Raw genomic sequence first — 15,550 nt, forward strand, 5'->3', positions numbered from 1 at the left:
CCGCCCAATAATGCTAACCCCATTCAAGCAAGCCACTTCCTTGTGGGTAACTTACCATGCAGCAGCGATACTCCCAGGACTTGTCTCGATGACCTTGAATCCCAGGCATGCTCTGCTGAGAAAACACCGCCCCACATTATATGCATCGTTATTAGATTTATCTTCTCATCCCCAAGCCGAACATGAATTTCACTAGCAAATCTAACATGAGAGCATTCAGGGAAATGCAATTTAGGCCTACAAAATTTGGCCGACATAGGAAATTACACATTTTCATAAAGCACATTTATTAATGAACATTATTACTGACCACGTCCAGTTAGCATGTTACATAAACACATTAACTATGGAATTAGTCAATAACAACTCTGCACGTTAGTTTTCATCTAACCACATGTAATTACAATGTTTTTCTTCACCTTTACACTAAAATATACACAGCACTTCAGTTTTCACGTTATTCCATTACACAATCTAATGACCCAATGTTGGCACAATAAAGGATTATATGCGAGCACGAACTACTGATGATTATAATGGGCTCCTACAAATGACAGCGCAAAATCTGCGCTCTATCATTCCCTTGGTCAGCCAGATCCGGCCCATAGCTGCCAGAACTGGGATCTGTTGTGCCCACCAACCCATCTACTTTCCAGCGCTGGCAAGTGACGGAGTGCCATCCTCTTATTAACAGATGACGTTTCAAGTTCTCCATCTGTAGGCAAAATAAATCCACCTTCTCTGTCCTATTACCTCAGTACCCTCCCCAGACCTAGCCACTGCAATCAGTCGACGGTCCAACAGTGAATCAATTGGCAGTCAAGAACTCAACCGTATTTGGTCTTGTTCCACCATCCTCCCCGCCCACATAAAAAGGGAGGGTGCATTGCTCCTCTGCCAGTCCACCACCTCATCAGTTTTACAGAACACTGTATCCACTAAATATTAATTGTACCCGGCTAACTGTAGTTCATAAAGTACCGAAATAAAATAGGTTATCTAATTTTTTTCAGCCCGTTACCAGGTCTTTGTGGCGTTTACTTATGTGCTGAAAATTAGTGATGCATTTGTATGTCGCTGCTAGCTAAAAATTGTGTTTTTGTGTTTAAAGGTCATGCACGAAGTATTACAACCAAGAACCTCCAATCCCTGCCTTAATTTTGGCTGCTCCCATCTGTGTCTTGTGGGCCCCGGTTTGAAAGGGAGCTGTTGGTGTTCTACAGGAATGGTGCTTGGCAACGATGAAAAGAACTGCATTGCCTTAAAGGATTCGACCTTCCTGCTGGTGGCTTTTGGCAATGTTATTACGCAAGTATGATTCCAGTGATTTCTGTTTCTTTTAACACACTAGGATGATCAATTATTATTTGTAAAGCATGGCTGCTTCACACATGAGGGTCTTGAGGCGCTGTGGGATCACACCGCTGGATCATGCTGCTTGTACCTATTGGTTGAACATCTAGGTCTTGAGGTCCTTTCTGAACAGCTGGAGCGATGGTGAGGCTGACCTGCAGGAGGAGGGTGTTCTAGGTCTTAGCCACCAGAGGGGAGAAGGAGTAGCCCCCACTGTACGCTCGGCAGATGCGTCGGGTGGCTGCTAGGGAGAGGGATATGGAATGAAGCTCCCTGGTGAGTTGGTGAAAATTACCTCATTTGTTGAGGTACGACTGTCTCTTGTAAGCATTGGTGGACAGCCTGACTGGCATTGTTAAAAATGGGGTGACCAATTCTACTGGGGGTAGCATGGTGCAGAGCGGGCAGAACAAACTCCTGAGGACATGTGTGAAGCATCCACGCAGAACGCACAAACGACACACCAGGCACAACACAAAAAGAGACACAACACCAGTTCAGAGGGAAAAGAATAACTTTTCTATTGTCTCAAATATGCAAAAGCAAACACAGTAATCACAATACCGCGCCAACTGGCGCCATGTCAATATATACATGGGAATTATTTACAGGGTAACTGAAAAAGGTAAGTCCATCAGTTTTCAGGCTGCGATTAATACGGATTAGAAAAGGGGGTGGTGATGGACAGAGAATCTGAATTAAACAGAACACTCCTACCCAGTCAACAGATCAGGGCTTGATCCATCACTGTTTTTTAGCTCACTGCACCATCCCAGCTCAGAACCTGGCTACATGCAAATTAGTCTGTCCCTGGCCCAGTGAATCAGCTCATCCCAGCTCAGGTTCTGAGCTGGGATGGTGCAGTGAGCTAAAAAACGGTGATGGATCAAGCCCTGATCTGTTGACTGGGTATGAGTGTTCAGTTTAATTCAGATACTCTGTCCATCACCACCCCCTTTTTTGAAGCGATTAATACGGAAGCATTAACATGTGGCATAGGTCATCAGTAGACGCAAATCATGAGACCTCTCATTAAGCGCACAATCCTCCCTGGCATACGTGCAAGAACATGGGACGCCTAAACCATTAGCATGACATAAGCAACCAGTATCCGCATCAGGGGGGAAACCGTTACCAGGGGCGAAAAAGCACATTAGGCATAAAAGGTAACATGAGAACCCTAGGCAGGAACATCAGCAATAAAACCTGTTGGCAGGACATTCCCCAAAGGCTCGGAAAACATTAGGCACATTGGTATAGGCAGAACACAGGACCTGAACCCTCATTAGCACCAACAGCATTAGCAATAGGTCTTCACATATGCATGCGGCCTCAAAATAGGTATGAAACATATAACCATAAGGCATAACCACATAACCAGGGGTGCACACGCGGTCCCTCCTGAAGTACTGGCCTAAACTCGCAGAGTGACCTCTGGCACCACTGCGCCTGGGGAAAAATGGTGCCTCCCCCTCTTACAAAAGTCACCGGGACACTGGAGCCCCTCCCTGGGGAGCACTTCACATAGGCCCAAAGCTGCAAGTCACAAGGGACCCCACAGGCATCTACTCTATGGGCCTCGACCGTTGCCACTACTCACTGCCCAGCGAGGCAGTGGTGTGAAGTCAGTCCTGTGTGGGTGGCATGAGGGAGTCAGTCTTCTGGGGCTCCCTAAATACACAATGGTCCCCAGTGTTTGAGTCCCCTCCCGGGACTTGATGATGGGAGCACTGTACAAATCCCACCCCTACTTGTCGGTCACAGGGGGGTGGGCACCGGCAGTGTGCCCCGACTCCAGCCCCCCCCCCAACCAGGTAAAAGCAGAGCCTTCACTCACCGGGCTTCTTCTGCTATCCTCCTCGGTCTCCTCTGGGTGTTTGGGGCTCTCCTCTTCCACGGAGGAGCCCCGCCAGCAGCAGCGCCTCTCTTGCAGCTTTTCCAGATGTCTCACCCTGCCCTCCTGCAGCTTGGGCCCCCACACGGGCTAGCGGCGGTCGCTGGGGAGGGGGCGCACAGCGCTGCCTCCTCCGGTTTTCACCCTGGCCCCATCGTGGGACCCGGGGCTTCCGTCGGCTGGCGTGAGGTTCTGGGCGGTTCCTGGGCTTCATGGCCAATCAGGGCTCGGTCCTCGGGAGGTGTGGCGCCAGCTGCCAATCCCAGCACGGCTGGCTAGGGCGCGGTGGCCAATGGCGGTGCGGCAAGAAAGGGGGGCGCGGCCGGCGCCCCTTCATGTGACAAAGGCTGTTTTGGCTTCCGAGGCACGTCTCTGGCCTCTTCAATGCTGCGGCGGCCCTCTCCCGGCTCCGGGGGCAACGGCGGCGACACAGGCAGCGGCTGAAACTTCCTTCAGCGGCACTAGGGCCGCAGCGGTGAGTTTTGGTAGCAATCTGTGGTGCAGGGTAGGCTCCCGCTGTGGTGCAGACGCAGCACAGGACAGGGCGGTAGGCTTTCACCATCCTCCACTGTAGCATGGCACTCCTCCTGTACAGCAGCCTGTGCTCCTGCAGTGGGGCTTCCACTAGCCCTGGGCACAGCAGAGGGGTTTGAGTTTGGTGCAGGGTCCAGCACCCAGCCCAAGTGGCAGTTCCCCCTGGCAGCAGGTCCCCTCACGTTCATGTCCCTGCTCTAACGGAGCACATGGTGGCATAGCCCCCCTACTTATACGCTCCTCACCCCATCTACCAGGCAGTGGCAGAATCTTCTAGAATCCTCTGGGGAACTGGTCCTAACTGGCTAAGGGGGAGGAGTAGAGCACCCTGGGTGCCAGGCTTTCCCTCCAAAAGCTGGGATGGCTGGGTACCAAACAACTAGACCGCTAACCCACTGCAGTCAGGAGGCACAACACACAGCCATGGCATCCATTTTAAAAGCGGCATGCTACCAGGGTACATTTCTACAATGGGGGTTAATAAGTGCACACACCATTGCTTTACATTTTCACATTAAACAGGGCATCTCATACCACACATGGCCTATACAACTTTCTACCATGGGGGAGACATCCTAACACATGGGGGTGAAAAGCGAAAAATGTTGGGGGAAAAGGGGCCAAGTCCAACAGGCATCTCTTTGCAGTTGGTAGCCCATGGAGTTCCTGAGGTGAGGGGATTACGATGTTAGGAATGGAAATGATCAGACTTATATGAGGAGGGGGCTAACAGCCTCTGTTACAATGGAGTATACTCACCAGACCCTACGCACAAGGGAGTTTTGATGTCCCGGATTTCGAGCTCTATTACACATGCGCCCAAGCTCAATATGCCCAATATTGGTTCCATCCTCCGTTACATGCCACAGGTTGTGGCGGAACATTGGCTGGCTGATCCTATACCTCTAGACTGTGTATTGAACCCCCCCCCCCCACCCCCACACCATCACTGCGGGACACAGCACCTAACCCACTCACTTGCATGCTTTATGGCTGGCATCGCATATTGAAGCTATTACATTGCCCATGCTCTACTCTCCACTGCTCCCACAGACATATCCCCGATTGCAACTTCTACAGGAAAAGGGTTTCCACTAGCTCCTAGAACGGACAAACATCACCACATGGGGAGATCTATACCACAATGGAAAGTTCAGGACGCTAACCCACATATTTAAAGAAGCCTAACCATCCCCTTTAGATGTTTTCCTCTACGTGCGACTGCAGCAAGGCCTCCGCTCTGCCACACCAGAGTTCCCACACGAGCCTCTCTAAAATGGATGCAACGAGCTGACTCGGAGCATATGGTTTACACCCTTTACCACATTGTGCATACGACACAAGAGAGGCCCTTATGCACTTCCAGAGTGCACTTGGACACGGACTAGGCTATGCACTTACCGATGACCAATGGACATACTGCTGCGAACACACAGAGCAAATCGCTGCCAGCCATAGGCTGCGTATTACACACTACACATTTATATTATACTCCGGTGAAATTTCATAAATATAAGTTTACAGACTGATCATTGCGTACGCTGTAGTGCCCCAAAGGCCGAATTACTCCAGTTAGCCTGGAAATGTCACAAAGTGCACACATACTGTGAAAACGCGTTTGATGCCCTGGACCAGATGACCATGCAATCCCTGGAACGCACCCCCCTAATCTCCCTACTCTGCTATACAAAGCATATTGCCAAACCCTATCGCAAATGTCTCTCCATTGCCTTACTCATGGCAAAGCGCTGCGTTGCATGTCGATGGGGCAGAGGACGCATGCTGAAATTCAAGGACTGGCTTACTGATTTGGTATATTGTCAGGAGCAATTCACTAATTATGCACACTTACTTCCCAGGGCCTCACGTCCCAAGGATATATGGGACCCCCTAATCGCTTATCTTCTCACACATTCTACACACTGCACCGAAGCAGATCCACCGGTGCAGCTATCGCAGTAACGCACCCCCCTATAATCCATGGACTCATATGCACCCTAACCCCTACCCCCTCATTCCCTGCCTTCTACTCCTCCCACATTACACCTTGATATTTATAAGGGAGGGCTAGCGTATACACTATACGGATGTTTGATTGTGGAATGTTCCAAATGCTCATGTCAGAACTGCGAATGTAAATGGAGTTCAGAATGCCTGGCATGGTGGGTGAGGGCGAAGCACACTTATGCACTGGGAGATGGACTGTACCAACAATACATTCTGAGACACTAAATGTTCTTATTGAGAAACACCCCTGTGAGGACAGAATTGATTATATTTATCACATGTGTATCTGTATACATCTGCAACTGAATTGTTTTTGTTATACAAATGACAAAAACGAATAAAAACAGTAAAAAAAAAAACTCCTGTAGAACCTCAGACCCCTCCAAAACCATGTCTCCCCCCCCCCCCACTTTCTCCCCCAGCCTATAGGTTGCCTTGTGAATAGCCTTTCCGTTGTCCTGCCAAGGAAGTATGCAAACTTGGTATTATATTGGATCAGAACCTAACCCTGGATCTGCAAGCTAGCTCCTTCTTTTACCATTTTAAAATCCGGTGGCACAATTCTAACTAACCTTCTAAGCCCTTCAGTACCAACAAGGCCAGTATCCAGGCATAACAATTCGGATCACATCTCCCCTACTCTCCATCTACTGCATTGCCCTTTATTCAAACATGTAACTAGTTAAAAGCGATCATTCACAAAGTGATTTATTACTCTTCTCTGTGGCAGAATTATGCTGGTACTCTGAATCTCACTCCTTGTGACTTTATAATCTCACTTATGCTAATTTCCACTCTCAAAACAAGCCTGTTCTCGAACTTTCTCTGCTGCTGAGTTTTGAAATACTCTACCACTCCATTGTGTGCCCCATCCTTCCTAGCTCCAGGAAGCAGTCGAAAACCTAACTTTGCACTCAACAGTCTGCTGACAGTTTTCTGTAGTAATTGGTCTTGACCGCTTAGCGCCAGATCGATTTGAATACCTCATAACGTAACCTAATGCAATGATCTGACCTAGGGTGCTGAGGATAAATGTAGAATCTCCTAGTTTTATGATCAGAGAATCTATATTTCATTAAAAACACGGAGCTTACTTTATGCATAACCTTTTATTACCAAACTTCAGCACTTGCCATACTTAAAATGCCAGAAATGGAACGGTCTATCTAAACCAAAGCCCAGCAGCAATCTTCATCTTTTTAGCTGCTCCGAAGCTAACTTTCTTGAACATGTAACCATTCCTAAGCAACATTATCCTTTTCTCCACTCTACTTCTTTCCTCCAACTCTGTCTTTATTTATTTCCTAGAAAAACACAACATAAAACTGAATGTAAACTGCTTTGCTTGCAAAACATACCAAAAGGGTACAAGTCAAATAACAATCTCTTCATACATTTTACAGAAATTTTAATATGCCAAATCTTTACTCTTTATTCAATTTAGCCTACCTGGGAAGGGAGGGTGGGGTAATGCTACCCTCCAGGTTAATTAAATTCAGTTTCTCTGATCATAAAACTAGGAGAATCTACATTTCATGTCAAGAACAGAGGCTAGCATTGTGCAAGTCCAAAGCTGTGATAAAACAACCGCTGAAACATGTTCCATAGGCTTTAAATAAAACCTTGCAAACACTAGCATTTGACCAGTTCCGCCTTCAGAATCTTAGACTACCTCCAGATGTAAAAACCATGCTTGTCATAGCCCATCTTACTGATTGTGCACGTCTGAAACTCTTCTGGAACATTACGCATAAGTTGCAATCTTGCAACTCAACTGCCGTAGTGGTCAAAAATGTATTCTAGTTTGCTCTCTAATTTCTTAAAAATCAAGTTCATATCCCATGAAAAACCTTTATCTAGGAGGCCTCTGCAACGTAATACCCTTTATCCCTCTACAAATCAAAATATTCCTTCCTATGGAATAACCACCATACAAGAGAATGACCTGCTGCTACTACTGAAATTTAACAATTAATAGTTCTAGAACCTAGACTCTTCTCAAATAAGCTGCATAAAAAAATTGAAAAGTCGAACGGGGATGCCTCCATGGGATCCAAGGTTGTCTCCATGCACCAGCTAACCCTTCTCTTCCATGCTCCAAAATAACGCTTACTTGTCCCAGGTGCCCAAGATTCCTTGAGCAACTTCTGAGTGTACTCTGAAAGTCCTTCAAACTGTATTCCTCCCCTGAAATCTTACAAACAAGAATGTTCAATGACCCCTCTAAAACTAACGGCTGAACTTCTTCTGGACCTGACAACATGTCTTTCAACACTGGAATCAAATAAGTCTCCTTTACTACCAACTGAAACAACCCTGGAAACTAAGACTGAGCTGTCGAAAACTGAGTGATCAGAATAATCTGACACTAGCCTCCTCACCATTAACACCCTCTGAATCGTCGAAAGGAGGGAACGCATACCCCTGAAGTCCCTTCTGAACCTGCAAAGAGCATCCACTGCTTCCGCTTGGGCATCTGCTCTCCAACTGAAATAAACTTGAGGCAAACGGATCCACCCCCAAGGGACCCCAAACATTTTGATTTCTCCTGAATAGATGCACACTCCACTCCAATCGCTGTACTCTCAGCAGTTTCGAATTCCAATCTGCCCCCATATTGTAAAAACCTGGCAAGTATTCCACCTGCAACCTACTTTTCTGCTCCAGGCCACTCATATCTCCTTTGCTACCCGAGGTAAATTCTTAGATTTTCTGCCTACCAATCGATTTTATGATTGCAGACACATTGTCCATTTTTAAAGATTGCAATTCCTCAATCTTTTCCAAAACCTCTGTGTAAAAATGGTGCCCTAATCTCTAACTCATGTATATGGCTCTGACTCTCCTCCCATGACTATCTGACACCTGTCTCCTGTCGATCCAAACATTCTCCCCATCGGAAAGGCTCACATTAGTTTCCAAAATGAAATCTGGACATATCCCAAATATTACTCGGCCATTCCAAGCTTCTAAATTGTGTAGTCGCCAACCCATCTCCTCCTGCGCGTCAGCAGAACCCTGCACCTCATCTCCATACCACAAACCCCTACTTCCGCCTTTAGTCTCTCAAAACCTCTGCAGTGAAGTGGTCACAGAAACCCCACCTGAATTGAAGAAAATAATCAGATTATCCTTGCTAAATCTCAAGGTAATGTATTGTTTCCTCAAAATCTGTTTCGCCTCAATTATAATTTTGGCAAGCTTCCTTTCTGGTAAACTCAGTCACATGAGTAATGTTCACCTAAAACCCAAGAAACTCCAATTCTTGACAAGGAACCTAAACTGATTTCTCCACTTGTTCAAAAACCCCAGGGACTCCAAAAGGAGAAACTCCAGACAACTATGTCCGCAACTCTTCCTGACTGAGACATTAGAAAATCGTTGAGATACATAATCCCTCAAATGCCTCTCTCCCGGATGAGAGTCCATTAGCCTCCTTACCTTCATAAACCACCAAGGTGCTGATGCCAGACCAAAAGGCAAGCAAGTGAACTGATAAAGGATTCCCATCCATCTGAATTGTAGAAACCTGCGAATGCCTTCTCTTATTGGAATGGTAAAATAAGCATCTTTCAAATCTAGTTTTACCAACAAATTGTTCTCCTCCGGAATATTTCTTAATAGAGGGATAGCCTCCATCTCAAATGCCTGCGAACTAAATACCAATTCAGATTTCTCAAATTGGGCTGGACACCATCCACTGTCATTCTTGACCAAAAATAACATGCTCATGAGACCTATGTTCTCCAGTCAGCCTCTCTTTTGCTTCTTTTTTTGGTTTTTTTTTTGTTTTTTTTTTTCTGAGTTTGTACCTCCAAGCTTACTAACCTCTGGTTCTCTTGAAAAAACATTTCTCTTGGTTTCACATCCTGAGCAGACCACTCACTGAACTCTATTGTGTAACCTTGTACTGCCTGTAGACACATTGATCCTTTGTTAAATCCCTCCAGTTATGGAAATGTCGTCTCAACTCGACCCCCTGTCTTGCCTAGGGAAGAACCAGAAATAGTCTTCATACCTACCTTGATTACCCTGTGTAAAGTGAACGTTTCCTCTTGGCTGTCATACTCTGATATCTCTTCCTATTTGAGGATAAAAACCAGTGGCTCACTGGAAACCTCTGAACTATGTTAGTCTTTAAGATTGATAATGGGACCTTAAACCGGCCAGAAAGTCCCCTTTCTCTGGCCCTGTCAAAAACATGTCTCCCAAAAACTCTTCTTGGGAACTCTGAGCCTTATCCAGGCTTTCAAAGGTGGAAATGTATTTCCCCACACCTTTTACTAAGCCTTCACCAAATAAATAACCTTTTGGGTTTTCGCTAGGTTCCTTATTACCAAAATACCTCAATTTAGGACTAGCTTGCATGATGATTGCTTTCAGTCTCTCAGCCATTAAGGCTGCATTTGCATTTCCACGGGAACATACTGCCCTTTGAAACCAGCCCCTTAGCAACTCTGTATCTTCAGACACTTACTTAGATTTGGCTTCCTGCGACATGTCCATGATCCTTGCAAGAGGGCCAATTAAGTCCAGCAGTCTATCTTGGCGCTGTTTGAGGGCCCTCTCCAGCCCTTTTCTGGGGTCATGACCCATCTTAAATAAAAAGATATGAATTTCGGGTCTAGGGTCATTCATGTCTTATTTCTATTACTGGCTGAGGGCACTCTGCTCTCCTTGCGGATCTGACCTCTTTCTCTAAAGGTGTTACTATCCATAGACTTATAAATTCCGCCAGATGAGCTAGCTGTTACCAGTCTGGGCTCCTAGGGTAGCTTCTCAAATCTGGGCTGAACATATCCACCCTTGAAGGTTATTTTACCAAATGCTACTCTTTACTATTCTTTTCCTCCTTATGATCCAAATCCCATTCATCATCCTCGTAATAGTCGAAGACAAATTCATCAAAATGTTTGTCATCACAACGGTAAGAGTTGGCTTAATCAGGTCCAACCTGATTCTCATGTGTGCGTCCAAAGAGACCTTCCTTTGTGCCAGAATGGACACCCTTTTGCATGGTGCCAAGACAACCTCTCTGCCAGCAGCAGTGAGTGGCGCAGGTAAGCGCTGTGGGGCGGGGTGGGGTGGGAGTCGACACAGTGGGATAGATCAAATGAATCCTATTCAGTTGCCTGTCTACTTCCCGCCTACCCCACTGTGCTTACCTTTCACTGGCTGCCAAGCTACAAACTCCTTACTATCCAGTGGCGTAGCTAGGGGGGGTGGTGGGGGCAGTCCGCCCCAGGTGGCACTATTTTGAGGGAAGCCGCCGTGCGGGACTGGTCCGTGGCGGCAGCCTTTATAATTTATTTGGGGACACAGCACTCACTGACAGGGCTGTCGGCATGTTTGAAGTGCAAGCGCACCTGTTTGCAAAACGCAAATGCCGCCTGCAGCGCACGCACCACCTAGCTTAGTGGTAGTGCGGTGCGCGACATACCGCGTTTGCCTGTGGGTCTGTCCCAGGACTGTCTATCTTGAAGCGTGTGAGCGCTACCAATGACTGCCCTGGGCATAATTTTTGGACTGTCCTTGCTCTAAGAACGTAAGTCGCGTGCCAGAGCATGCAAGAGGCCAGTGAATGTCAGCAGCAGACGCGCCAGCATAGAGCGGATGTGTTCTGTGCTCTCAAAAACCTGCCACAAATCGCAGCAGCAAACACCCCCGCCGTCGGCCTCCTTGCATCTTTCCAGCACCCCCGCCTCTACAGGGTGGAGCTCTGAAATCTTTTAGATTCCTAACACGGAAAAGCCCTGTCGAGTCTGCGGATCTGCTGCTGAAACGGCCAGGTGTGGTGTTTGAATGTACACTTGCATCCTTTTACACCCCTGGAGATTTCCTAAATAACTTGAGCGAAGAGTTTGTGAAAAGCTTCTATCATTTTTGGCCTGCGAGCATGGGAACTCATTATTGAATTGTGAGAGTTCGCCGGCAGTGCATGAGAGGTAATACATAGTTACTGGTCTGCTCATCTCCAAGTTATACAAACAGCGCCACCATGCGGTAGCTGTCATAAGGGCTGGTGCCGACCACCATAAACCACTGGCTCAAGTTAAATATTGGCAGAGGCACTTAAGTGTGTGGCGACAACAGAAGACATTTGGTGAGGCTAGGGATACTATAATGTTTCATTCTGTAACCCTTTACTGTAAATCAAGATCTCTTAAAATGTACCTCTATCAGATATTGTGCTCATTGAGTCTGATTACGATCAAATTCACATTTGTGAATAGGGACCAACCATAGCCTTTGGAACAAGTGGTGGTGAGTGTTAGACTCGCAGCTCCTACTTTAACAAACTGATTGATCTTGGGCAAAGTATACTCTCTCTGTACCTCTGTCCAGTGACCTGACACTCTGTGAGCACCTTGAAACTGGGCAGTGAACCCTACATAGAGACCCCGGCAGCTACCACTGTGGAGTACTGGAGGCTGAATGAGGAAAGAGAGAGCTTAAACTGGTTTCAGAGGGGAGGAAAGGAACTTTGCAGAGTTGCAGTTCACAAGTCCTATAAAGAAGTGGTGGGTCAGAACTTATTTTAAGGGCAAGATTTAGGCAGTGAAGTGAAAGATGGTCTGGACACTTTTAAATATACCCCCATGAGTTTGGATGGGCATTCCTAGAAATGGGCACTTGCCCATTCGGTATCGCATGGCAAATAAACATCACAGGATAGCAACATTTGTGGGCAATGGACGGAGGGCACGTCTAGGCTTCTCAATGGCTTTAATCCTCCCAACTTTGCACACGAGTCCAAAAACGAGACAGACAAGGTACCTTTAATACCTCTTGGGACTAATTAGCAAGAAAAAATCTCTGGGACACTTTAATGTGCTGCTTAAAACCATCCTTTTACCTTTTCTAGGAGCAGTAAATGACATGTGGTACTAGTTTTATTTCATAGTGATGTACCAAGGGTACATTTTCCTCCACCTGCAAGTGTGGTTGGGTGAGAGAGGTAGCCATAACATGACAAGAATAAAGTTCACCTTTTTCTGAGGTAGGAAAGGATGACTCCACATTCGGTACAGTGCACTTTGTAACTGACATCTGTGAGGTAGACGAGGAAGGTCATGTGTTGTGGAACAAGAACTCATTTACAGAGTGATGCTGAGACACAGAGAGGTGGATTCTATAGAGGGTTTGCAGACACTTAAACCAAGGATGAGGGCAGCCCCAAACGACCGGTTATCGATAAAGATCTAATTTACTGTCCTAATCCTCTGCAGTTAAACCGTCTAAGGCCCCTCCACTCGCCTCCCTTCACACACCAGGGGCTGAAGGTGACCCCCACCCGGAAGTGTGCGAGCCGTACCTTACTAGACACATTATGATTTTACTGTTTTTGGGGACTGAACACTGTTGGTTACCATGAAAGTAATGAGAAAACAAAATTGCAAAAAAAGTAATGTTTCTTGTTACTTCTGATTATTCACGGAGTGCCGCAGCGCCAGGTCAGTTTGTTCCGGGCCTTGGATAGGGTTGAGCATGTTCCCATGACCCCTACAGCTGTGTGATAATGTCACCCCCCCCCCCCCTTGTATTTTAGCTTTGGGCTCCCTGGGCAGGCCGTGTACTGTTTGCTGAGGCTGCTCTGAAGGAGATGTACACTATTACAAGCTGGCTTTGGGGTCCCAAGAGCACACGTCTTTTCAGTCCCAGGGAGTTGGTTGCTGCTACTTATAAGTGCTGACCGGGCTCGACCCCTGGTTGTTGCCTTTGGACCACCAGAGAGGGCTTTGTATCTGGTCTGTGTTGGCAAGGATTTTGAGCTGACTGACCCCTTTGTGCTGAGTTTAGTTCTAAGGGCACACAGTGAGTCATTCTGATAAGTTGGCCTGATATATAATGTTCACTATTCTAGTGAGCACTTTGTATCAGTCCAAACAACCCTTATGGTGATTGGTTGTAAGTCAACCTTATAGACCAGCTATCCTAGTAACATGGATACGAGCAGTCTTCGGGCTAAACTCTAGAGGGCGTGTTAAGCCAGCTGTTATACCATCACATATACCCCTTGAACACCAAGTGAAAGGACACCACACAAGTGTTATGAAAATAAACAGTGTATTTATTTAGATCACAACAGCCCTGTACTCTTTATGAGGACAGGGTACTAAGCACACAAAAAAACTCTTACGAAAATACTTTAAGTTGCACAATTTACACAAATGCCCGAGGGGCACGAAAAACCATATACTATGAAAGTGGAATGCGAAATTACTAGCAGGTAAGTACTTGACTAATAGGCTTTGGAATCGCTAGGACTACGTTACCGAACCTTCAGATTACTAGTAGGAGGCCTAGGGGACTCGGGTGCAGAGTGTGCACTCTCACGCGGGATGCGGGACAAAGTCTATGGAGGCTAGTAAAAGCAAAAGTTAGTGTTCTCGGGCGAACCCGACTAGGTAGGTTGAAAACGAAAGTGGATCTGGACTCTTTGATAGTGAGGCTATGCTGGGGCACCGAAATGCCGAAGTTACCTAGCCCAGGGGCTGCAGCTGCATAGGTCTGAAAAGACGTCGGGAATCCTTGTTGACGAACCAGGAGCCTGAAGAAAGAAGTTGCTGGCAGGCGACCAGTGAAGATTGTTCGAGTGATCCAAGCCTGGATCGAAGATGGATGACACCTGAAAGCAGAGGGGACCAAGTTCTTAATCACTAGCCAGTGATTGTGTGGGCACCAGGATGGCACCGGGCGAAGTCACCTCGACCAGGTGAGTGGGCGACGCTGGGCTCTGCAGTCTCACGGACCAGGAGGCGTTGTCGGTGACCAGGATGGAGATGCGAGCTGTCCCACGATGGTTGATGCTGTCGACGTCGCTGGACCCAGGATTGGGGCAACAAGTCTTGGCAAATTCAAGCCCACGCGGTGGACCTAAAATGGCGTCTGGAGTGGACAAGGAGGGTCCGGGGTGCTCCTCTTTTGGAAGGGAGCAAGGGCCAGTCTGGAGCAACCAGACCAGCAGTGTTGTTGTCGTTGATCGTCGTCTGGAAGGCCACAAGCCAGCGGGCTAGTAGCCAGACAACGCGGTGAGCAGCCAAAAAGCAGAAGGGCCCCACGCAGATCGTGGAGATGCTGGGGGGCTGGACTTCGGTGCTGGAGCTGCTCAGGGTCGGGGCTTCTCGGACCCCAAAGCACTCACCAGAGGATCCCTCGGTGGTCGTGCTGGATAGAAGTCGTGCAGTTCTGATGATGGCCGGTCCCTCGGTCTCGTTGCACCTACGGTTCTCAGCTTAGCTGTAGAGGTCAGAGGTGCCAGGGAAGCCGGATCTCGTCGAGCTGGTCAGTCGGATTCCGGAGGAAGGACGTGCAGCAAACCGCAGAGTTCTTAGATGGTGCCTGCGGATGCAGGGTGACTACTCCTTAGCCACAAGGGAGAAATCTTGAGAAGAGTCGAGAGTTCCTTTCGTAGAAAGTAGTTTCTTGAATCAAAGATGATCTAATTTGGAAGGGTCCCCGCTCCTGCCTTTATCCTAAAGAAAGGGGTGGGTACGCGACTAGGTCCTGCCCTAGGGGTGGGACCAGGAAGGGGGGTGGTTACACCCCTCTCCCATACCGGACTTTCCCCAGGCCAGGGACTGGTGTGTCCCTGGAACTGGTTCTAGCCGGCAGATGCATAGTGAGCACCGGGGTGCCACTTGCAGTCACCTTCCTGTAAAGCCCTGCCTACCCAGGATACACAAAACTCTGTCTGGGATGGCGCTAGCACCGCCCCTGACAGGAAACCCTTTGTCCAAGCTCCCCTCGCTGGAAGGACTC

The 15,550-nt window shown here is 47.6% G+C and overlaps 1 protein-coding gene across 1 annotated transcript in view; it reads left to right on the forward strand.

Annotated features, from left to right (window-relative positions):
• The window catches only part of LOC147661164 (prolow-density lipoprotein receptor-related protein 1-like), an 887,002-nt gene extending 885,684 nt beyond the window's left edge, over positions 1-1,318 (forward strand). Inside the window, exon 27 of the mRNA XM_086951270.1 lies at positions 1,112-1,318. Within this exon, the coding sequence (XP_086807396.1) occupies positions 1,112-1,318 (207 nt within the window). The remainder of the gene's footprint in view (positions 1-1,111) is intronic.
• The last annotated feature ends 14,232 nt before the right edge of the window (positions 1,319-15,550 follow it).

This window comes from Lissotriton vulgaris, unplaced genomic scaffold, assembly GCF_964263255.1.
Source record: "Lissotriton vulgaris unplaced genomic scaffold, aLisVul1.2 SCAFFOLD_746, whole genome shotgun sequence".
Lineage (NCBI taxonomy): Eukaryota > Metazoa > Chordata > Amphibia > Caudata > Salamandridae > Lissotriton > Lissotriton vulgaris.